The sequence below is a fragment of the Dama dama genome, chromosome 20 (assembly GCF_033118175.1).
Source record: "Dama dama isolate Ldn47 chromosome 20, ASM3311817v1, whole genome shotgun sequence".
In the NCBI taxonomy this organism is placed as follows: domain Eukaryota; kingdom Metazoa; phylum Chordata; class Mammalia; order Artiodactyla; family Cervidae; genus Dama; species Dama dama.
Genome location: NC_083700.1, coordinates 90,543,264 through 90,566,704, shown reverse-complemented (window position 1 = coordinate 90,566,704; position 23,441 = coordinate 90,543,264). Strand labels below are relative to the sequence as shown.

At 37.4% G+C, this 23,441-nt stretch overlaps 1 protein-coding gene across 2 annotated transcripts in view; it reads left to right on the top strand.

Annotated features, from left to right (window-relative positions):
• The window catches only part of ZYG11A (zyg-11 family member A, cell cycle regulator), a 57,699-nt gene that overhangs the window by 21,792 nt on the left and 12,466 nt on the right, over positions 1-23,441 (top strand). The window contains exons 3-8 of one of the 2 annotated variants that reach the window (XM_061121869.1): positions 730-1,481; positions 14,783-14,923; positions 18,314-18,490; positions 20,970-21,034; positions 22,335-22,434; positions 22,531-22,584. In XM_061121869.1, coding sequence (XP_060977852.1) covers positions 730-1,481; positions 14,783-14,923; positions 18,314-18,490; positions 20,970-21,034; positions 22,335-22,434; positions 22,531-22,584 — 1,289 coding nt within the window. The remainder of the gene's footprint in view (positions 1-729; positions 1,482-14,782; positions 14,924-18,313; positions 18,491-20,969; positions 21,035-22,334; positions 22,435-22,530; positions 22,585-23,441) is intronic. The other variant, XM_061121868.1, reaches the window with a different exon arrangement.

Sequence of the window (23,441 nt, the reverse complement as noted above, 5' to 3'; positions counted from 1 at the left end):
TATAACCCATTCATTTTAACAGATGAGGAAAATGAGGCATAGAGGGATAAGTCTTACCAAAGGCCATCCACTAGTTTGGTTAAAAGTGATCATTAGTGCTATTTGCATATTATAGGCCCTATACTTACCTACCTCTTTTATTTTGTCTTTTTGTTTTGTTTTTTATGAGCAAAGTTGAAGTGAAGTGAAGTAAAGGTCACTCAGTTGTGTTTGACTCTTTGTGACCCCATGGACTGTAGCCTGCCAGGCTCCTCTGTCCATGAAATTCTCTAGGCCAAAGTATTGCAGTGGGTAGCTGTTCCCTTCTCTAGGGGATCTTCCCAACCCAGGGATCAAACCCAGGTCTCCCACATTCTTTACCAGCTTAGCTACCAGGGAAGCCCAAGTGAACAAGGTTACTGTGGTTAAAACTGTGGACGTTGAAGTCAAACTGGTTTTGATTCTTGATTCTGCCACACATTTTGACCTTGAGTAAGTTCCTTAACCTCTTTAAGCTTCATTTTCCTCAGCTGTAAGATGGTAATAATCATAATTCCTTTACAATTTATTTTAAAGAGTAAATGAGATAATCTGAGTAAAGGGTTTAGAACAATGCTCAGCACAGAGTAAACAGCAAATGTAGTCATTATTGTTACTATTATCATCTATCAAAGTTTACTGGCCACAGTGCCTCCTGGAAAAGGCATGAGATTTAGTTATTACTACAAGCTGGTTCTGGTTCTCTTATAGGCAAGCTGACTGATAGAACAGCAAGCATTTTCCAAGGCAACCAAATGAAACTGAAGCTGGTCAACATTCAGAAAGCTAAAATATCCACAGCTGCATTCCTGAAAGCCTTCTGCCATCACAGACTCACTGAACTGGATGCTACTGCAGCATGCACTGACCTCTCCATCCCAGACATCCTCGGTGGGCTCTGCAGCAACAGCTGGATCCAAGAAAACCTCCGACGTCTCGTCTTGGACTCAACAAGCATCCCTCGAGATTCAAGACCATTGTTCTTTGGTCAGCTCACTGGTCTTCGAGTTTTAAGCGTTTTCAATGTTTGTTTTCATAGTGAAGACCTGGTTAATGTTACGCAGTTACCAAAACTGGAAAGCTTGGATATCTCTAATACTCTGGTCACTAACATCTCTGCACTCCTTACCTGTAAGGATCGACTCAGATCTCTTACAATGCACTATCTAAAATGTCTGACCATGACCACACCACAGATTCTCGCAGTCATTAGAGAACTTAAATGTCTGCTTCACCTTGATATTTCTGATCACAGGCAACTTAAGTCAGATCTAGCTTTTCATTTGCTACAGCAGAAAGATATTCTGCCCAATATTGAGTCCCTGGACATTTCTGGGGGTAGTTACATCACTGATGGAGCTGTAGAACTATTTATACAACAACGGCCTGCGATGCAGTTTGTGGGACTGTTGGCTACAGATGCTGGTTATTCTGACTTCTTTTCTGCAAAGGAAGGCTTGAGGGTTCGTTCTTTTCTGAAATAAGCTTGTTTCACTTGTTCAAAACATTATTAAGCTTTCTTTGTGTCTCAGAATCTGTACTAGGCATTCGGGTTACAAAGACAGATTAAAAATTCTTAAGGAGCTTAATGATTAAGAATTATTATGTAGCTACTATGTGGTATGAAGTTGTGAAAATATAACCTTAAACACGATACAGCCCTAGCCTCCAATGTCTTCCAGTCTAGCTTGATAACGATAAGCAGAGCCATTTATACATTACCTCTTATGTGCCAGTTGTCATGTTTTGCACACTGTTTTCTATTTTAATCTGCCCATTTTACAGATGAGGAGGTTAAGCTATTTATCCACAGTCATAGAACTATTAAATGATAGAGCTGGGTCTTATATCTGGGTCTTTGTGAAACTAATGCTTTTACCTCAGTAACCGCTAAATATAATGAATAAGGAAGGTGATGTATGCCTAACTTTTTGATAAAGGTATGACAAAATGCAATTTTTAAAAGACCCTGAAGGAAAAAGTATTGTACATTGCTAGACTATGTTTATAGCCTCTCATGGTGCTGTTTTTAAAAGAGCATATATTTAAATATTTATGTTCTAGAATACTTTTTAAAAACAGTGGCTTTCTATCTCAGCTGTACATTCTAATCACTTTGGAAGTTTTAAAATACACTGATGCTTGTGGCCTGTTCCCTAGAGATTCCGATGTAACTGGATTGGGATTTGGCCTGGGCATTAAGTAATTCTCATGTGGAGCCAAAGTTCAGAATGGCAACTTCAAAAGAACCCTTTAAAAACAATGATTTATGTAATTTGTACTAGGGTGAGAGTAAAGTGATTTTCAGTCATTAGTTGTTTTCACATTTTATTCTTTTGATTTAAAAATAGCAATTGTGTCTTAAAGTTTTGTAATTTTAAATGACTTTTTAATGAAGCCATGAAGCTATCAGTTGTATCATTAGGCTACAAATAGAGAGATAATTTGAACTTTCAGATTAAATGTGTATAGTAGAGAATTGTTTACAAAGAATGTATACCTAGGCCTGTTTCAGATTAATGGCACTTAGTGGCACAATGATCAAAAGAACCACAGCAGTTAAAAAAAAAAATTTTTTTTAAACACATCAACTCATGATATATACAGTAATATTGCCAAGCACTAGAATATTCTGTAGAGAGATTATACATGTAGTTAAGATACTATCAAAGCCAGTACACCAAAAGAAAATGAGATAAGTTTCCTTTCAGTAAACTTTATCTGGTACACATGTAAGTTTAGTTTATTTTGAAAATGTTAAATAATGCATTGTATACAGTGTTGGATATTTTGGGGGAAGGAGAGGAGAGACCAAAATCTTCCCAGTACTAAGAAACTCTAAAGATCTTAATCCAGACTTAGTGGAGTGTAAGGTATGGTAAGTTTAAAAGGTGTGTTTCAGAAGATCTTATATTTAAGAGAAATATGTATTTTTTAAATCAGATGCAAAATATACTAAGCATTTTTGTTGTTTGGGTTGCTCAAAAGTTTGTTTAAAATGGATAAAATTAAGTGTTAGTGAAAACCTTCTAACAGAACAGGTATGTGTTATTTTCTTGTACCCAATGTTAGAGTGGGCAGTGTGTACTTAATTTCTTTAAAATGGGTGGAAAGGGCACCCTCCATTAGTCCTAAGAGCCATATAACATTTTCATTTGCTAGGAAATCCTTGCTGATCCACTGGAGGGGTGTATCAGGAATGAGAATTGTTTTGTACTGGCATCTGTAGGAAACCCTGGAGAGAGAGAATGATGCAACAACTATCTGGTCTTCTGCTTAGTCTTACGATGGCTTATCCTGTGTTTTTCTTTCAGCTCTTACATCTAGATTATCACAAAACTTAAAAATCTAGACTATATCCATTGTGTAGATTGTTAATAATGTGTAGATCTTTGCGCAGTTGATCTGCATATAGTACTTGAAAACTGTTTTGAAGTAGTATTTAATGTGTCAGATCACTAACTTTAAACATTTTGCCAAATTTATCTTACCCTATTCTCTCTCTATACATGCAATTTTTAATACACACACCCACCTAGGTCTTAGTTGCAGAATGTGGGACCTTTAGTTGTAGCATGTGGGATCTACTTCCTTGACTAGGATCAAACCCAGGCTCCTTGCATTGGGAGTGCAAAGTCTAGCCACTGGACCACCAGGGATGTCCCACACACAGTATTTTTCTTGAGTGTAGGTTGCATACAACATGCCCTTCTGCCCATTAATATACTTTAGTTTGTATTTCCTAGAGGAAAGATAGTCTTTTTGACTCTTCTGAGAGCAAAGGTAATCTCAAGGATGACCATAGTGCAACTGTCAAATTTCAGGAAATTTAACATTGATACAATACTTTTATCTAAAAATCTACTGTACGTGTTTCCAGTGTTGGTTTTCCCAGTTTAACACTGTTTATAAAATATTGTTCCTTTTAGTCCATGATTATTTTTACATTCAGTTGTCATATGTGTGCTTAGTCATGTCTAGCTGTTTGTGACCCCATGAACTCTAGCCTGCCAAGCTCCTCTGTCCACAGACTTTTCCAGGCAGTAATAGTGGAGTGGGTTGCCATTTCCTACTCCAGGGGACCTTTCCCACCCAGGGATTGAACCAGCATCTCCTGCATTTCCAGGCTGCCTGGAAAGCCTCAGTTGTCATAGTCCTTCTTTTTCTTCATTACATTGATGTTTTTGAAGAATACAAACTAACATTGTTTTGTTTGCTTTTTTGAAGAATGTTCCTCATTTTGGGTTTGTCTGATGCTTCATCATAATTCAGAATCTTTCAAGTCTACCCAGAATACCACATAAGGGATGTTGTTCCCTTCTCAAGTGTATTACAATATGAAGCACAGAGTGCCCCTCATTGGTGATGTTAATTTTCATCACTTGGTCAAAGGATTGTTCAGGTACTAGGTAAAATATCCAGGTGCAGATAAAATATTTTCTGTATACTCTTGTATTATTTCCACCCTACATAGATAATACTATTCATTTTGAAACTAATGAGTGATGTATAAGATATTGGAAGACTATGCCAATATCCTGGCCCTCATCAGACTTTCTGATCTTATAGCATCCATTGATGATTCTTACCCGAACCATTCTAACATATCCTCAGTACAAGCTCATTGATTCCTGTTGTTTTCAATGATTTATAATGCATTGCTATTCATAATTATTTTGATGCTCAGTTTGTCACAGGGGGGCCAATGAGAGTTCCTGTGTCTGTTTTTACATGCCCCCATTATTACTGTTATTATTTTGAGTCCTTCTTTAGTTTCTAGGCTTCTTATACTTCCCTGTTTTGGCCTTAGAGTTAGACATTTCTCCCAAGAGCCCTGGTTCCTTTTACTAGGAAACCACTGTCTGAGTGCTAGGTGTGTTTTTAAGCCGTTTCATCAAGCAGAGCTAAGAAACAGATGAAGTTTAAAAGTGATACTTAACAAATGTCCATCTTTATATTGTTCTTCTTTACCTTTCCACATTCTGTGTTTGTACCTCTCTTTTCCATATGGAGAACCTTGGCTTCCAACAGCCTCAGCACATTTTCCTTAATCCTATAACACATATAAAATAGTTTCAGAGTTGCTGCATCTATACTACTTTGAAACACAAACCTACTAAAAAAGAGTTGAAGATATATTTGCAATTCTTTCTTTTCACTCTTGACTGAGTATAGTCAAAGTATGAAGCCGTATATATTTTTTGGGAGGGGATGGCAAAATACACGTAAAATTTTTTATTTTAATCTTTTTAAGTGTATAGTTCAGTGGTTTTAAATACATTAATAACTTTGTTCAACCATCACCATCATTCATCTCCATAGCTCTTTTCACCTTGTAAAGCTGAAATTCTGTAGGCATGAAACACTGACTCCCATTACCCCTTCTCCCCGGACCCTGGCAGTACAAACTTCTACTTTGTGTCTCTATGATTTTGACCAACTCTCTCATGTAAGTGGAGTCGCACAGTACTTGTCCTTTTGTGACTGGCTCATTTTACTTTACATAGTGTCCTAAGGGTTTGTCCATGTGGCATACTGCCTTTTTCAGGTTGAATAATAACCGTTATGTGTATACCACATTGTGCTTATCCAATTGTCATTAATATGTAATGTACTTGGGTTGCTTCTATGTTTTGGCTATTGTGTTGATTATTGTGAGTAATGTTGCTGCAAGTAGAAGTACTCAAATATCTCTTTGAGACTCTGCTTTTTTTTTTTTTTATCACTCTGTGAAGCTTCTGGGATCTCAGTTCTTTGACCAGGGATTGAATCCAGGCCTCTGCAGTGAAAGCCCAGAATCCTGATCACTAGTCCACTGGGAAACTCCCAAGACTCTGCTTTTGGTTCTTTTGGTTTATACCCAGAAGTATGTACTAGAATGGACATGAGTTTGAGCAAGCTCCGGGAGATAGTGAAGGACAGGGAAGCCTGGTGTACTGCAGTCCATGGTGTCACAAAGAGTTGGACATGACTTAGCGACTGAACAATGAGCAATCCAGAAGTGGAATTGCTGGATCATATGGTGTGAAAGTGAAAGTTGCTCAGTTGTGTCTGACTCTTTGCAACCCCTTTGGAATTCTCCAGGTCAGACTACTGGAGTGGGTAGCCTTTCCCTTCTCTAGGGGATCTTCCCAACCCAGGGATCAAACCCTGGTCTCCCTCATTGCAGGTGGATCATATGGTAATTCTGTTAATTTTGGGGGGAACTACCATAATGTTTTCTGCAGCAGTTGCACAGTTTTTACATTCTCACTAACAGTGCACAAGTGTTCGAAATTCTTCACACACTGGCCAACATGTATTATTTTCTGTTTTTAAATTTTTTAATGGTAACCATTCTAATGGGTGTGAAGTGGTACCTCATTGCAGTTTTGATTTGCATTTCCATACTTATCAGCTATATTGGGCATCTTTTCAGAAGCTTATTGACCATTGATATATCTTTGAAGAAATGTCTAGTGAAGTTTTTTGCCAAATTTTAAATTAGGTTGCTTAGGTTTATTTTTGTTATTATTGTTTTCTGTGTAATCTGGATATTAACTCCTTATGATATAAGATTTTCAAATATTTTCTGCCCTTCTCTGGTTTGTCTTCATGAAGTTCAGTTTGTATTTCTTTTGTTGCTTGTACCTTTAGTGTCATATCCAACAAATCACTGCCAAATCCAGTACTGTGAAGCTTCTTCCTCATGTTCCTTATAGGGGTCTTATAGTTTTAGTTCATAAATTTAAGTCTTTGATCTGTTTTGAGGTAATTTCTTTCATGTGGTATTATGTTAGATTTTACAACTTCATTCTTTTACATGTGGATATCTAGTTTTCTTAGGACAATTTCTTGAAAATACCAAATTGTCTTAGCACCTTTGTTAAAAATCATCTGACCATAAATGCAAGGCATTGTTTTAGGGCTTTCTAGTCTATTCCATGGACTCCCCTGTGGCTTAGATGATAAAGAATTTGCCTGCAATGCAGGAGACCTGGGTTTGATGCCTGGGTTGGGAAGAACCCCTGGAGAAGGAGATGGCAACACATTCCAGTATTTTTGCCTGGAGAATCCTATGGACAGAAGAGCTGGGAAGGCTATAGTCCAGTCCACTGGTCTATATGCCAGTATTTATGCCAGTGCCACACTGTTTTGATTATTATAGCTTTGTATTGATAGTCAGTTTTGAAATCAGTATGTGTGACTGCCTTGGAATTCTGTATAAATTCAGGGTGTGTTTTTGTATTTCTGCTAAAAAGGTCATTGGGATTTTGGTAAGGATTATATAAATATGTAGATAATTTTGGGTAGTATTGACATCTTAAGTCTTCTAATCCATGAACATGGGGTGTGTTTCCATTATTTATGTCATTAATTTTTTTCATTAGTGTGTTGTAGTTTTCATCATACAAGCCTTTCATCTCCTTTGTTAACTCCTAAGTGCTTTATTGTATTATTGTAAACAGAATTATTTTCATGATTTCCTCTTCAGATTGTTCATTATTATTGTATAGAAATTGAACTGATTTTTGTGTGTATCCTGCAACTTTCTGGATTCATTTATTAGCTCTAATAGATAACAGTTTTTTGTTTTTTTGTGGTATATAAGATCACATAATTTGCAAGTAGATCATTTTACTTCTACCTTTTCAGTTTGGATGCCTTTTATTTTTTTAATTTAACTTTTAATTTTATAATGGAGTAGAGCTGATTAACAATGTTATGATCATTTCAGGTGAACAGCAAAGGGACTCAGCCATACATATTCGTGTATCCATTCTCCCCTAAACTCCCCACCCATTTTGGATGCCTTTTATTTCTTTTTCTTACCTGAGTGCTCTGTCTAGAACTTCCAGTGCTCTGTTCAGTAGATGCTCTGAAACGGGCTTTTGTCTTTTTCTTGATTTTAAAAGCTTTCAGTCTCTCACTATTGAGTATCATGTTCATTGTGGATTTTTCATGTATGGCTTTTTTTAAGTTGAGGTAGCTTCCTTCTGGGCTTTTTGCAAGTGTTTGGGGGCTTCCCTGGTGCCTCAGACAGTAAAGAATCTGCCTGCAATGCAGGAGACCCAGGTTCGATCCTTGGGTCAGGAAGACCCTTGGAGAAGGGAATGGCCACCAACTCCAGTATTCTTGCCTGGTGAATTCCATGGACAGAGGAGCCTGGCGCACTACAGTCCATGGGATCACAGAGTTGGACACTTTGCCAGGAAAGGGTGTTGAGTTTTGTCAGATGCTTTATCTGCATTAGATGAGGTGATCATGTGGTTTTCCTCCTTCATTCTAGTACTGTTGTGTATTACACTTTTTTAGTATACCATGGTATGTTGAGCATTGCATCTGGGAATGAATCCTGCTTGGTCATGGTGCTGTGCTTAGTCGCTCGGTCATGTCTGACTCTGCGATCCCATGGACTGTAGCCCACCAGGCTCCTCTGTCCCTGGGAGTTCTCCAGGCAAGAATATTGGAGTGGGTTCCATGCCCTCCTCCATGGGATCTTCCCAACCCAGGGATCAAACCTTCATCTCCCACATTGCAGGCAGATTCTTTGCCATCTGAGCCACAGGGAAGTCCAAGAATACTGGAGTGGGTAGCCTATCCCTTCTCCAGGGGATCTTCCTGACCCAGGAATTGAACCGGGGTCTCCTGCATTGCAGGCAGATTCTTTACCAGCTGAGCTACCAAGGAAGCCCTGGTCATGGTATATAATTCTTTTATTTGGCTGAGTTTGGTTTGCCTGTATTTTTTTGAGGATTTTTCCATCTCTGTAAGGACTGTTAAACTCTAGTTTCCTTTTCTTGTAGCATCTTTGGCTTTGGTATCAAGGTAATGCAGGCTTCATAGAATGAGTTAGGAAATGTTCCATCTCCAGTTGTTAAACTGAAACGTTTTAACATTAATTCTTCCTCAAGTGTTTGGTAAAATTTACTAGTGAACCCATTAGATCTAGGGCTTTTATTTTTGAGGAAGTTTTTGATTATTGATCCAATTTCCTATGTCAGTTTTCTGTGTCTTCATGATTTAGTCTTGTTAGGTCTTATATGTCTAGAAATTTGCCCATTTCATCTAGGTTATTAAGTTTATTGCGATGTAATTTTTCATAATCTTCTTATAATTCTTTTCTTTTTTCCTGTTGAATTGGTGGTAATGTCTTCTGTTTCGTTTCAGATTTTAGTATTTTGAGTCCTTTCTTTTTTTCTTAGTTTATTTTTTTAACCCCTAGTCCATCCATTTGTCAATTTTGGCGATGTGTTCAAAGAACAAATTTTTTGTTTCATTGATTTTCTTACTATTTTTATATTCTCTATTTTTTTGCTCTTTGCTTTAATAATGATTATTTCTATCCTTCTGCCAGCTTTGGGTTTAGTTTGTTTGATCTTTTTACATTTAAAATAGTTACTGATTAGGAAGGACTTCTGTCACTTTGCTCATTAGTTTCTATGTTTTACAACTTTTTTTTATTCCTCATTTCCTTCATTACTGTTTTCTTTGTTCAACTGACTTTTTTGATTTTTTTTTTTTTTTGGTTGGTATTATTCTTGTTTCATTTTTTGTGTATTCTTTAGCTGTTTTCTTTGTGGTTATCATGGAGGTTACATTTAACATCCTAACCTTATGACACTCTAATGTGAATTTATACTAGCTTAATTTCAATAACAAACAAAAGCTGTTCCTTTAGATGTCTGTCCGTGCTCCCTTTAATTGAAGTTCCTAAATTATACATTGTCTGCCCCAGAGCACAAAATAATTCTTTTTTGTGTGTTCATCACAAGTTATGTAGAAAACAAAATTTGGAATTATAAACCAAATTTATAATAATACTAGTTTTTAGATGAATAATGATCTTTTGAAGGAACTATTTGTTTATTAAATCATTTTGAAAAAAAGTGTAGTTACCGACCACTTAAAAAAATACCACTAGCTTTTGTAATTGCTCATGTATTTACCTTGGTTGAGATCTTTGTTTCTTCACATGGCTTCTTGTTACTGTGTGGTGTTCTTCATTTCACCTTGCAGGACTTCCTTTAGTGTTTTTCGTGGGGCAAGTTTAGTGGTAATGAACTTCCTTGGCTTTTCTTTACATGGAAATATCCTGGCTTCATCCTTACTTTTTAAAAAACTTGACACTTTTTTATTGGGATATAGCTGATTAATAAACAGTGTTGTGATAGTTTCAGGTGAATAGCAAAGGGACTCAGCCGTAAGTATACATATATCCATTCTACCCCAAACTCCCTTCCCATTCAGGCTGCCACATAACATTGAGCAGAGTTTCATGTGCTGTATAGTTAAGTCCTTGTTGTTTATCCATTTTAAATATTACAATGTGTACATGTCCATCCCAAACTCCTTAGCTATCCCATCTGCCTATCCTTCCCCCCAGCAACCATAATTTCATTCTTTAAGTCTATGAGTCTCTTTTTATTTTGTAAGTAAGTTCACTTGTATCATTTCTTTTTAGATTCTACATTTAAGGGATGTCATTTGATATTTCTCCTTCTCTGTCTGGCTTACTTCACTCAGTATAACACTCTTAAGTCTGTCTCTGTTGCTGCAAATGACATTATTTCATTCTTTTTTAACGACAGAATAATATTCCATTGTATTTATGCACCACATGTTTATCTGCTCTTCTGTCAATAGACATTTAGGTTGCTTCCGTGTTTTGGCTATTGCAAACCGTGCTGCAGTGAACATTGGGTTGCATGTATTCTTTTGGATCTTGTTTTTCTCTGGATATATGCCCAAGAGTGGGATTTCAAGGTCATATGGTAGCTCTGGTTTTAGTTTTTTAAGGAACTTCCCTCCTGTTCTCCACAGTGGCTGTACCAGTTTGAATTCCCACCAACAGTGTAGGAGGGTTCCCTTCTCTCCATACCCTCTCCAGCATTTGTTGTTTGTGGAATTTTAGATGATAGTCATTCTGGCTGTCACCCTCACTTTTGAAGGAAAGTTTTTCAGGGTATAAGATTCTTGGCTGACAGTTTTTTTCTTCTAATACTTTGAACATATCAACCCATTGTCTTCTGGCTTCTAAGTTTTTGATGAGAAGTCTGCAGGTCTTACTGAGGATCCTTTGTATGTGATGATTTGCTTCTTTCTTGCTGCTTCTTAGAATCTTTGTCTGTGGCCTTGAAAATTTGATAACATATCTCACTGTGAGTCTTCTTGAGTTCATCCTGCTTGGAATTCTTGAATTTCCTGGATGTTTACATGCATATCTTTCATCACATTTGGGACATTTGCAGCCATTTTCCCCCCAATATTCTTTGCTACTTTAGTCTCTTCTAAGATTCCTACAGTGTATGTTGGCCTGCCTAATGGTATTCCACGGGGTCCTGAGACTCTGCTTTTTTGTTTTCAGTCTTTTTGTTTTCTGTTCCTCTGACACAATTTCCTTTGTCCTGTCTTCAAGTGTGTTGATTTTTTTCATCTTCCTGCTCAAATCTGCCTTGAAAAACTCAAGTGAATTTTTATTTCAGTTATTATACCTTTCAGCTCCAGAATTTTTTTTATTCTTTTTAAGGTTTGTTTTTTTTTTTAATCTCTCTTGAGTTTTCTCTTTTGTTCTTTTTCTTGACTTTATCTAATTTTCCTTTAGTTCTTTGAACATCTTTAAGGTGGATGTTTTAAAGTCTTGTTTGAGTTGACCTGCTGTCAGTTCTGTTACAGGGACAGTGTCTTTGGATTTTAATTTTTTCCATTTGAATGGGCCATACTTTCCTATTTCTTTATATGCTTTGTGATTTTTGTTGTTGAAAACTGGGCATTTGAAACTGATAATATGGCAACTCTAGAAATCAGATTCTTTTCCCTTCCCAGGGTTTGATGTCAGAGTCTTATTGTTTTTGTGTTTGGGGTCTGTGTTGAGGATCAGCCTGAAGTATAAATTTTAAGATCTCTAGGTCTTTTATGAGCCTTTCCCTGGGTATGTGCAGTAACTTTGGGATTTTCTCTGTATGTGTAGTTGTTTTGAATGTCATAGTCATTAATGTCTATCTTCTAAAAGGGGAAAAAGAAAACAGTGAAGGGGCAGCCCTTGAAATATCCTCGAAGTCATTTTAGCTGGTGGGAGAAGGGCTTTGAACAGTTGGCTGGTGAGGGTGCAATGGCATTGGCTGCCCACCTTTTTGTACCTGTTATCAGAAGCAGTCAGAGCACAGATCCCTGATATTTGGAGGGTCCTTTTCCCCACCTGGACTCTCACAGGCTAAGTGCAGGCAGCAATCTCTGTTGCTACCCACAGGCTTTCTCTAGCTGTGGTGAGTGGGGCCTCCTCTCTAGTTGTGGTTTGTGGGCTTCTCGTCGTGGTGGCTTCTCTTGTTGTGGAGCATGGGCTCTGGGTGTGTGGGGTCAGTAGTTGTGACACATGGGCTTAATTGACCTGTGGTATGTGGGATCTTCCTGGACCAGGGATTGAACTAGTGTCCCCTGCATTGCTAGGCAGATTCTTGACCACTGGGCTACCAGGGGAGCCCCCTTTTCTTTCCTTATTTCTTGAACATGCTTGTCCACTGTTACATTACTTTGTGTGTTGCTTGTTAAGTCTGATGACAATCTAATTCTCTAATTTGTTCTGATCTTTTAATTATTTTTAAATGAAAGAAATGAATATTTTTCATCATAAAATGTACAATTCACAAAGATAGATAGCATAAACCATTAGACACCTAACAGCAGAGAAACACAGATACATAAAGCAAAAATCAGAACAGATCTAAGGGAAAAGAAAAATACAATCATAGTGACACATATTAGCATTTCTCTGAGTATTTTATCAAGTGCAAAAAAAGAAGAATAGGGACATCTTGAATAATGTCATTAGTAATTATAGTAGATTTCTATTCATATTAATAATTTGATCTTTTTATAAGAAGGCCCTGAAGGTGGTTTTTCTTTATCATTAAATTTAATCTTTATATTGTGATATGTCTTGGACTTGATTTGGGCCAGTTTTCCCAGGTGGTTGGTGGGAGTTCTTTCAATGTGTTGATTTAGGTCTTTTTTTAATTTCTGGAAAGTTTTTGTTGGTAGTAATTTTAAAAATTAGTTCATTTCTTCCCCGCGAACTTCATGTATATGTGTGTTGTATCTTCTTTTCTATATCAGCACTCAATCTTAGATCCTTTTAACTTCTTTCTTTTAAAATTTCTTTATCTTGTTTGTTTCTTGCATTTCTTCTCCTTACTAAATTTTAATCAATTCTATTATTCCTTGGATACTTTGTACTTAGTTTTTATGTTTGAGATGACTTGATCTTTTCTTTTCCTGAATTTAATCATCCCTGTTTCACCTTTTTGTTGAATGTATTTTTTTCACATACAATAATGCTTATTAAGAACATTTAATTCAGTTTAAAGTAGTATGTTACACTTTTGTTCTGATTTGTTTTTTATTTATGAGGAGAATTTTTCTTAGCTGAAATGTATAGTTTTGCTTTAATGTATAAAGCTGTGCCAGGTCTTAGTTGTGGCACATTCAGTCTTTGAGGCATGTGGGATCTTTAGTTGTGGCTCTAATTTCCTGACCAGGGATTGATCCCCGGCCCCCTTCATTGGGATGGTGGAGTCTTAGCCATTGGACCACCAAGGAAGTCCCTAGATTTGCTTTTTAAAAAAATTCTTACAGTAGCTTTATATGGAATTGGTTTAAATCTTTTTATTTCTTTGCATTTAATTGACAGGTGTCCTAATTCAAAAGCATTCTTCTGTCACTTTAGTGATGTGATGTTTCTTCAATGAATGTTGTTACTGCTGACCATGGTGGAGTGGAAAAGGGGTTGTTTTTCTTTTCATTTTTGTGAAATCCTGAACTTTACCCCCTTTTTTTTCTTTTTCTTCACTACCCAGGAATGCTGAAAACTGAGTAAAATCTAGTTTTATATTTTTAAATAAATGTTTAAATAAATAAACATTTCTTTTTAGTTTATGGTTTGGGTAAGGTTACCATTATTCTCCAGACCCAAAGTCTATATATAGACTTTTTGAAATTATTACTTTAGTGGTGGTGGTTGTTCAGTTGCCTAGTTGTGTCTGATTCTTTGCAACTCTGTCAACTGTGGCACACTGGGTCTTCCTGTCCCTCACCATTCCATCTCCTGAAGTTTGCCCAAGTTCATGTTCATTGCATCAGTGATGTCATCCAGCCATCTTATCTTCTGACACCCTGTTCTCCTTCTGCCCTCAATCTTTCCCAGCATCAGGGACTTTTTCAGTAAGTTGGCTGTTTTCGTCAGATGACCAAAATACTGGAGCTTCAGCTTCAGCATCAGTTCTTCCAACGTGTATTCAGGGTTGTACTTGAGTGGTAGCAAGAAGAATTATCTTAATATTAATGAACTAACTAGTTCTATAAAAGTTCAACTCCTTTTTCATCTTATGTATTTTATGGTTTTTTTTCCCCTATCTTTTTTTGTCTATTTTATTTGAGTACTTAGGAACATGCATTCATGGTTATTGGTTGTTTAAGAATTTACATGCTATGGATTATTCAGTTGAGGTCTTAACTGTAACACAGCTGTAGGGAGATGGTATTTGAGTCTGTCGCCACTGCTTAATTAGTTTGTTATATTTAGCAATGTACATCAGCTCTCTGGAGCCACCATGTAAAAATGAGGTTGAGGAGAACATTTACCTACTAGAATTACTGAATGAGATCAACATTGTGAAACTCTTGAAATATTTAAGTGAATGTTTATTGTTTCAAACACTTGACACACTCTAAAAAAAGCCTTCCTTGTAGGTGAAAGGTGAAACCTGTTGGTAACATCTTTGTTTTCTAGGTTGCTGGAGGAGCCAATGTAAGCCAGATTTCAGAAGCTCTGAGCTGCTACAGGAATAGATCATGTTTTGTGAAGGAAGCCCTCTACAGGCTCTTCACAGAGACATTTTCAATTCAAGTAACCATGCCTGCTATTTTAAAGGTAACTACAACTCAGAAATGTAATTTTTATAACTACTTATTACTTGATTCAATTAAAGTTGTTTAAAATGTGGAAAACTCAGCAGTGGCCACAGGACTGGAAAAGGTCAGTGTTCATTCCAGTCCCTAAGAAAGACAGTGCCAAAGAATGCTCAAACTACTGCACAATTGCACTCATCTCACACGATAGTAAAAAAATGCTCAAAATTCTCCAAGCCAGACTTCAACAATACGTGAACCGTGAACTTCCAGATGTTCAAGCTGGTTTTAGAAAAGGCAGAGGAACCAGAGATCAAATTGCCAACATCTGCTGGATCATCGAAAAAGCAAGAATGTTCCAGAAAAACATCTATTTCTGCTTTATTGACCATGCCAAAGCCTTTGACTGTGTGGATCACAACAAACTGTGGAAAATTCTTATAGAGGTGGGAATACCAGACCACCTGACCTGCATCTTGAGAAACCTGTATGCAGGTCAGGAAGCAACAGTTAGAACTGGATATGGAACAACAGACTGGTTCCAAATAGGAAAAGGAGTACGTCAAGGCTGTTTATTGTCACCCTGCTTATTTAACTTATATGCAGAGTACATCATAAGAAATGCTGGGCTGGAAGAAGCACAAGCTGGAATCAAGATTGCTGGGAGAAGTATCAATAACCTCAGATATGCAGATGATACCACCCTCATGGCAGAAAGTGAAGAACTAAAGAGCCTCTTGATGAAAGTGAAAGGAGAGTGAAAAAGTGGTTTAAAGCTGGCTTAAAGCTCAACATTCAGAAAAGTAAGATCATGGCATTCAGTCCCATCACTTCATAGCAAATAGATGGGGAAATAGTGGAAACAGTGGCTGATTTTATTTTTCTGGGCTCCCAAATCACTGCAGATATTAACTGCAGCCATGAAATTAGAAGACGCTTACTCCTTGGAAGGAAAGCTATGACCAACTTAGCATATTAAAAAGCAGGGATATTACTTTTCCAACAAAGGTCCATCTAGTCAAGACTATGGTTTTTCCAGTAGTCCTGTCTGAATGTGAGAGTTAGACTATGAAGAAAGCTGAGCACTGAAGAATTGTTGCTTTTCAACTGTGGTGTTGGAGAAGACTCTTGAGAGTCCGTTGGACTGCAAGGAGATCCAACCAGTCTATCCTAAAGGAGATCAGGCCTGAGTGTTCGTTGGAAGGACTGATGTTGAAGCTGAAACTCCAAAACTTTGGCCACCTGATGTGAAGAGATGACTCATTGGAAAAGCCCCTGATGCTGGGAAAGATTGAGGGCAGGAGGAGAAGGGAATGACAGAGGATGAGATGGTTTGATGGCATCACTGACTCAATGGACATGAATTTGAGTAAACTCCGGGAGTTGGTGATGGACAGGGAGGCCTGGCATGCTGCAGTCCATGGGGTTGCAAAGAGTCGGACATGACTGAGCGGCTGAACTGAACTGAACTGATTAAACACATTGAATACAGTTACTTAATATGCCTTATTCTATTGTGAGTCACAGTGCCCACATAGAGAGAGAAAAAGCAGTGTTAGGCTTAAACTGCCAGATCGTCTCATGTTTTGAGCATCTTAGTCAATCTCAATTGTTCAGATTTTTTAATTTGATCTGAGCACGGGATGATAGAACCAATCCCTAAAATAGGACTTAATCTGAAAACATGAATTCACTTTGTATAAACATTCTCATTTATTCCTTTACTCTTTAAAATCTAAGTAAGTTTTTTTCAAAAAATAGCAACCACAATATCCCTATAAGAATAGAACAAAATAGCAGTAATTGAAGGTAATCAATTCTAGCATTTAAAGTATTTTGTGAATAAAGTAAAGTTACCAGTATTGATAGGGTAAGACTTTGATTTCCTTTACAGAAGGATGAATTTGTTTTAAATGTAATTGGAAGAATTAAGTGGTTTGAGAAAGAAAACTGCTATTATTTACAATTAAGTATAACTTGAAGTCTTAAAATTATTGTTTTTATTATTTGTAATTTCTGCAGTTCCATAAAAACAGGCTATTTTTATGGCTATTTTTAGGCTATTTGTGTACCATGGAGAATTAGATTTACTCATAACTTAAAAACAATACTGTATAAAGGGAAAAACTCTGGATCCTTGTTTTCCATCTGTAAGGAGGAAATTGAATTAGATATTCTAAAAGTCCTTTTCATATCTATGTGAGATTTTGTGATTTTTTTTTTTATTGAAAATCATGTTTGTTTTACTTCCTGTGTATTTATATTGCAGATGATGGCAATTACATGAAATCCTAAGAGCAGTTTAGTAACATAGAAAAAAACAATTTCTATGGGAGCAGCGTATACTGGCTCTGAGTTCATGTAGGTGGTCTTTCAGTGGTTCATAAATTCAGGGCTCATTTGTATATCAGCAGACTGGTCTCTGAGGAGGGGAGGGATCATCATCCCTATTTGATAGACAAAACAGATCATGTTGTCCCTGAATGTTGGAGCAGGTATGGTATACACTTGGTATAACACCTTCATTTTAAATTTATTTCTAGGTCTGCACAACATGTCTTCTATTAACGGTTACCTTTCTAATGTTAGGTTTTTTGTTTGTTGTGTGGCCATGCCTGATGGCTGGTGGGATCTCAGTTCTCCAACCAGGAATTGAACCTGGGCCACGGCAGTGAAAACACAGAATCCTAACCACTAGTCCACCAGGCAGCTCCCTATTGTTAGGTTTTATCCCTTTACAAATTCAAATTTCTTCTTCCTCTTTTGGTGGATTCATCCCATTTTTTGTCCACTCTGTGTTTTTCTTTATCACGTTTCCCTTCCGTACTAATTACCTTTCCATCCCACCCCCACTTATGTTTCCTACCCAGATCCTATCCAGACCCTGCCTAAATGTGTTCTCTGAATGAAACTTTTGACATCCATACCAGAAATGATTGTTTGCTGTATGACCACTGTAGGCAGCACTTTATTTATACCTCTTTCATGGTCCCTTTTTTTTTTTCCAGTTTCATCTTTTGGCATCTCTTACAATGTTATTTGTTTACATGCCTTATTTCTTTCATAAGGCTTTATGCTGAGGAGTAGGATATAAGTGATTCCTGTTTATATCCCCTATAGTGCTTGTCATAATGCTTTGGAGGGACTGAGGCTCGATAAATGATTGTGAAATCACAGATGAGGAAACAGAGGTCCAGAGAAAGGAAGTGAGTTACCTAAAGTCACACAGCAAATTAATGACTACGTTTGGGTTAGAAGGTATTGCTTGTTTCCTAAAAAATAAATGGTGAGGATGGGAAAAAAATCTGTTACTTTTTGTCCTGATAAGCAAGTAGTTTTGATAACACAAAAATAAGACTGTGTAAAGAATGCTAATGTTGTCATATGCCATTTAAAACAAATTCATCTTCAGCTTGTGGCTGTAGGAATGAGGAATCATCCATTGGATTTGCCAGTGCAGTTCACAGCCAGCGCTTGTGCCCTCAACTTAACGCGCCAGGGCCTGGCCAGGGGGATGCCTGTTCGTCTGTTGTCAGAGGTTACCTGTCTGCTTTTCAAGGCTTTGAAAACTTTCCCCCATTACCAGCAGGTAATTTGATTTTAATATTTGACTGTGCTTCTTACTTGAGGACAAATGAATGAAAAATATGTTTTATTTAGTTCTGATTTTTCATCCTGAGAGAGAGAAAGAGGGAGGGGAGGGAGGGGAGGGAGGGAGGGAGGGAGGGAGAAAAATAAATGCATGATTACTGTAGAAAAAATAAGAAATATAGATGAGTAATATGGTTTAAAAATTTTGCATTTATCAGAAAACAGCTACCCAGAAACATCTACTGTTAACACTTTGGTATATCCTATAGGCTTAGCAACATGTGTGAAAATTAAATTGAATTGAGTTATAGATCTAAATATAAAAGCTAAGTCATAGGTCTAAATATAAAAGCCATAAAACTAGAAAAAAACATCAGGTAGGCAAAATTTTCTTAGGATACAAAAAGCATATTTCAAAAAATTAGAATTCATAAAATTAGAAGCTTCTGGTCAAACACACGCAGAGACATTAAAAAATGAAAAGATAATCCAGGACTGAGAAACATGTTCACTTTATATATATGACACAGGACTTTTATCCAGAATGTAAAGAACTATTAAATAGATAGCACAAGATAAACAAACCAATTTTTTAAGAAGGCAGAAGGTTTGAACCAGACACTCCATGAAAGAAGATAGTGCAGGTGACAAATGAGCACTTGAAAAGATGCTCAGTATCTTTGTCTGTCAGGGAAATGCAAATTAAAAGTACATTTGGATACCACTGTACACTTAGATGGGCTTCCCAGGTGGCATTAGTGGTAAGCAATCCGCCTACCAGTGCAGGAAATGCAAGAGACATGAGTTCGATCCCTGGGTCAGGAAGATCCCCTGGAGTAGGAAATGGCAACCCACTCCAGTATTCTTGCCTGGAAAACTCCATGGACAGAGGAGCCTGGCAGGCTACAGTCCATGGGACTTCAAAGAGTCAGACACTACTGAGTACACATCACAGCCTCACAGCACACATAGATAACACTATACACCTCCTGGATTGGTTGAAATTTAAAAAGTGACAGTATCAGGTGTTGACAAAAGTGTAGAGAAACTGAAATTCTCCCATGTTGATGTTAAGAATGAAAAATGATAAAACCAATCCAACGGTCTGATAATTCCTTTGAAAGTTAGAGATATACCTTTCATACTACACAGTTATTTCACTCAGAGAAATGAAATTATGTAGCCATATAATGACACACAAATGCTCATAATGCCTTTATTCATTATCCCCCCAAACTGAAAACTTAATGTCAAGCAACAGGTGAATAGATAAACCAATTATGATATATTCATATAAGGAAATACTACTTGGTGATAAAAAGAAGTGAAGTACTGATACATGCCACATGGATGAATCTCAAAAAACATTTTATGCTGAGCAAAATAAGCTAGACATGATAAAATAGATACCATATGACTTTATGTGAAATCTTAGAACACTAATCTGTAATGACAGGATGATTTTCTGGGGTTGAAATTTGCAAGTTGGGAATGGAGTGGCAAGTGTCACAGTGGAACTGTTTGGGGTAATGGAAGTATTTTTTATGTTGATTGTGATAGTGGGTAAATTTATACATAATATATATAAATGTGTCAGATCTGATTGAAATGTATACTTAAAGTGGGAATCAATCTATTAAAAATAGAGTAACATGATGTTTCCTCACTTAAATCTGTATTTTCACTTTCTCTTGAAAAATTGGATGATCCTTCTCAATTCAGTCTGAATTCCTATATGGCCATCATTAGTTGGAGACGATTAACAGCTGCCCCCATAAAAGGGCCTGAATTGCCCAGTTTGCCATAATTCCTCCCGCCGCCCTATTTTGCACTCTTCCTTCTTCACTCGTTTATGTTACTGCCTAGTTCCTGTTGGCTACCCCTGCCTCGTACACTATTCTGCTGTCATGGCTGTACATGCCACTGGCCTACTCATGGTCTCTCAAAGAGATGTTACAATTTTTTATTCCTATAGCTTCCCTAGAAGTCCTTTTCTCTCTCCTAGTTCAATTCCTACTAGTCATAGGTAGAAAGTAGAAGCTCTGTCACAGAGTTAGTTATGAGATCTGGTTCAGACATAGTCATTCGTTAGATGGGCCAGGCTTCCAGGAATTGATTTAGATTGACACACAGGCAGGCAGCTTTCCACATAGACCCTTCTAGGGTTCAGGGGGAAGGGAGACTCCCTCTTTGCCAGAAAAGAGAAAGATTACTCTTTAGGCAAAGGTGAATGTTAGAGTTTAATAGTAAGATTGATACCAGAAACTAATATAACATTGTAAACCAACTATACTTGAATAAAAAATAAATGTAAAAAACTTAAAAAAAAAATAGTAAGATTGAATGAAGAACTTGGAAAGGACTAGGTGTACAGTGGGCTTTCAATAAGAAAAGCTTTGAACCTTCCAAATGCTTAGAACCTTTGTTTAGAATGGGTGTACATTTGCTCATAATTATTTTTCTTTATTCCCTTAAAGTTACAGAAGAATTGTCTTCTCTCCTTAACCAATTCCAGGATTCTTGTGGATGTTCCATTCAATAGGCAAGTATAAAATTGGATGATCTGATTTTGGGGTGTTGACCAGTATTACTCTGAGCTTTGTTGTCTTTTGGTTATTAGCCTAACAGGGGTCTGATTGAGGCTGGGATAAAGCGTTTGGTGAGAATGTTCTGTTCAGAAGTACTATAGTTATAAATGTTGTCTCCCATAGTGTGAGTCCATTTCAGGGCAGTGAGTGATAAGAACATGGGTGCTAGAGGGTTAAATATCTAATCAGATTCTAGCTCTTCCATTATCCTTGTGCATAAGTTCCTCATTTGTAAATAGTGACTTTTAGAATGTTTGTAAGGTATTTATCACAGTACCTAGCATATGAGTGCAGGCTGTCCTAAATATTAGTCATTCTTTTTGTTATTATTTTATTGATAATGATTTTTTTAAAAAAATTATCAGTGTAGATTCCAGAAGAATTTCCTTGGAGGCCATTGTAATCTTGTTTCAAAATGTTAGTAATAGTTGCTGCCAACCAGAAAAATAAGCACAGTCTGATATGGACAAAGTCCGTGATTTATAGGTGTAAGGTTGTAGGCTTTGCTCTTCTCAAATCTATTGAAAGTGTATACTTACAATGAGAGTTGACTCATTGGGGGGGGTCAATACAGTGGGGAAGGTTAGCTTCTTCATTCTCACTCAGTCTTCCTTCCTGTATAGCATCAGTTGGAGCTGAGCGAAAACCATGAATAAAGTGATTTATTGTTTGCTGTGGCGTTTTAGCACTGTCTGCAAGCTGGTTTACAAATTACTATTTCTTGGGGAATGTATTGCCCTTTTTATTACAGTAGAAACTGAGTGCTAAAAAAGTCTTTTTAACTTCTGTCCATTTTTGAATCTTGTGTGTTCTATTTTTTTTTTTTTTTAATAATTTTATTTTTGTCTGTGCTGGGTCTTCATTGCTGCACAGGCTTTTCTCTAGTTTCAGAGAGTGGGGATTGTTTTCTACTTGTGCCTGGGCAGCCCTGTGGTGGCTGCTCTTGTAGAGCATGGCTCTAGAGCACGTGCTTAGTTGCTCTGCAGCATGTCAGATCTCCTGGATCAGGGATCAAACCCGTGTCTTCTACATTGGCAGGTGGATTCTTTACCACTGAGCCACCAGGGAAGCCTTGCTCTTTTTTGCACACTCTTTTCTTCTCTTCTTTTTGCCAAATACTCTTGGTTTTCATAGCTGAGTCTTTACAAGTCCACAACTATTTTTAAACAGGATTTGCTGGGGAGGCTGAATGATATCTTAACTTCTCATGTATAGTTTACAAAGTTTATTGTGAGGAAAAATACTGTTTTTTAGGTTCGATGCTGCCAAGTTTGTTATGAGATGGCTCTGTAAGCATGAAAACCCCAAGATGCAAGCCATGGCAGTGAGCATAATCTCTATTCTCGCCCTGCAGGTATGTGGTTGCTAAATGCAAGACTTCTCTTTCCCTAGTCTTAGTGGAGCATTGGTGGAGTTTGAAACATTTCACTCTCTGCTTTTTTGTTTCTAGCTCTCACCTGAGCAAACTGCACAACTTAAAGAGGAGGTTTTCATGGCAGTTAAGGTAGGTTGTCACTTTTAGAACTTTTTTCTAAATAAAAGTAAGTTTAAAAAATTAAAAGCAGCTTAAAAGTCTTATAAAATGAACAATCTGTAGGACCTGCTACCTAGAAGAAGCTATTCTCTACTTTTATTTTATTTTATTTTTTTTATTCTCTACTTTTAAATAGCTGTTTTTTTCTGGCATTTATCTCCATATTTCTAAATAAAATGCTCATAACTGCAGCTGTGCTGTCTTCGTTGCAGTGTGAGCATTCTCTAGTTATGGCATGTGGGGGCTTCTCTTGCTGTGGAGCTCAGCCTCAGGAGTTGTGGCATTCAGGGTCTAGAGCACTTGGGCTCTCTATTTGCAGTGTGCAGGCTTAGTTGCTCCGTGGCATGGGAGATCTTAGTGTACTCATGCCTCTCCACCACCACCAGAGATTGAATCCATGTCCCTTACATTGGAAGGTGGATTCTTGAGCACTGTACCACCAAGGAAGTACTGCAGTTCCTTGATTTATCAATTTTAGATGTTACCTCCTGATTTTGCTGCTATCAGTTCAGTTCAGTTCAGTCCCTCAGTCGTGTCCAACTCTTTGTGACCCCATGAACTGCAGCACGCCAGGCTTCCTGTCCGTCACCAACACCTGGAGCTTGCTCAGGCTCATGTCCATTAAGTCAGTGATGCCATCTAACCATCTCATCCTCTGTCACCCCCTTCTCCTCCTGCCTTCCATCTTTCCCAGCATCAGTGTCTTTTCTAGTGAGTCAGTTCTTCGCATCAGGTGGCCAGAGTATTGGAGCTTCAGCTTTAGCATTAGTCCTTCCAATGCATATTCAGGACTGATTTCCTTTAGGATTGACTGGTTTGATCTCCTT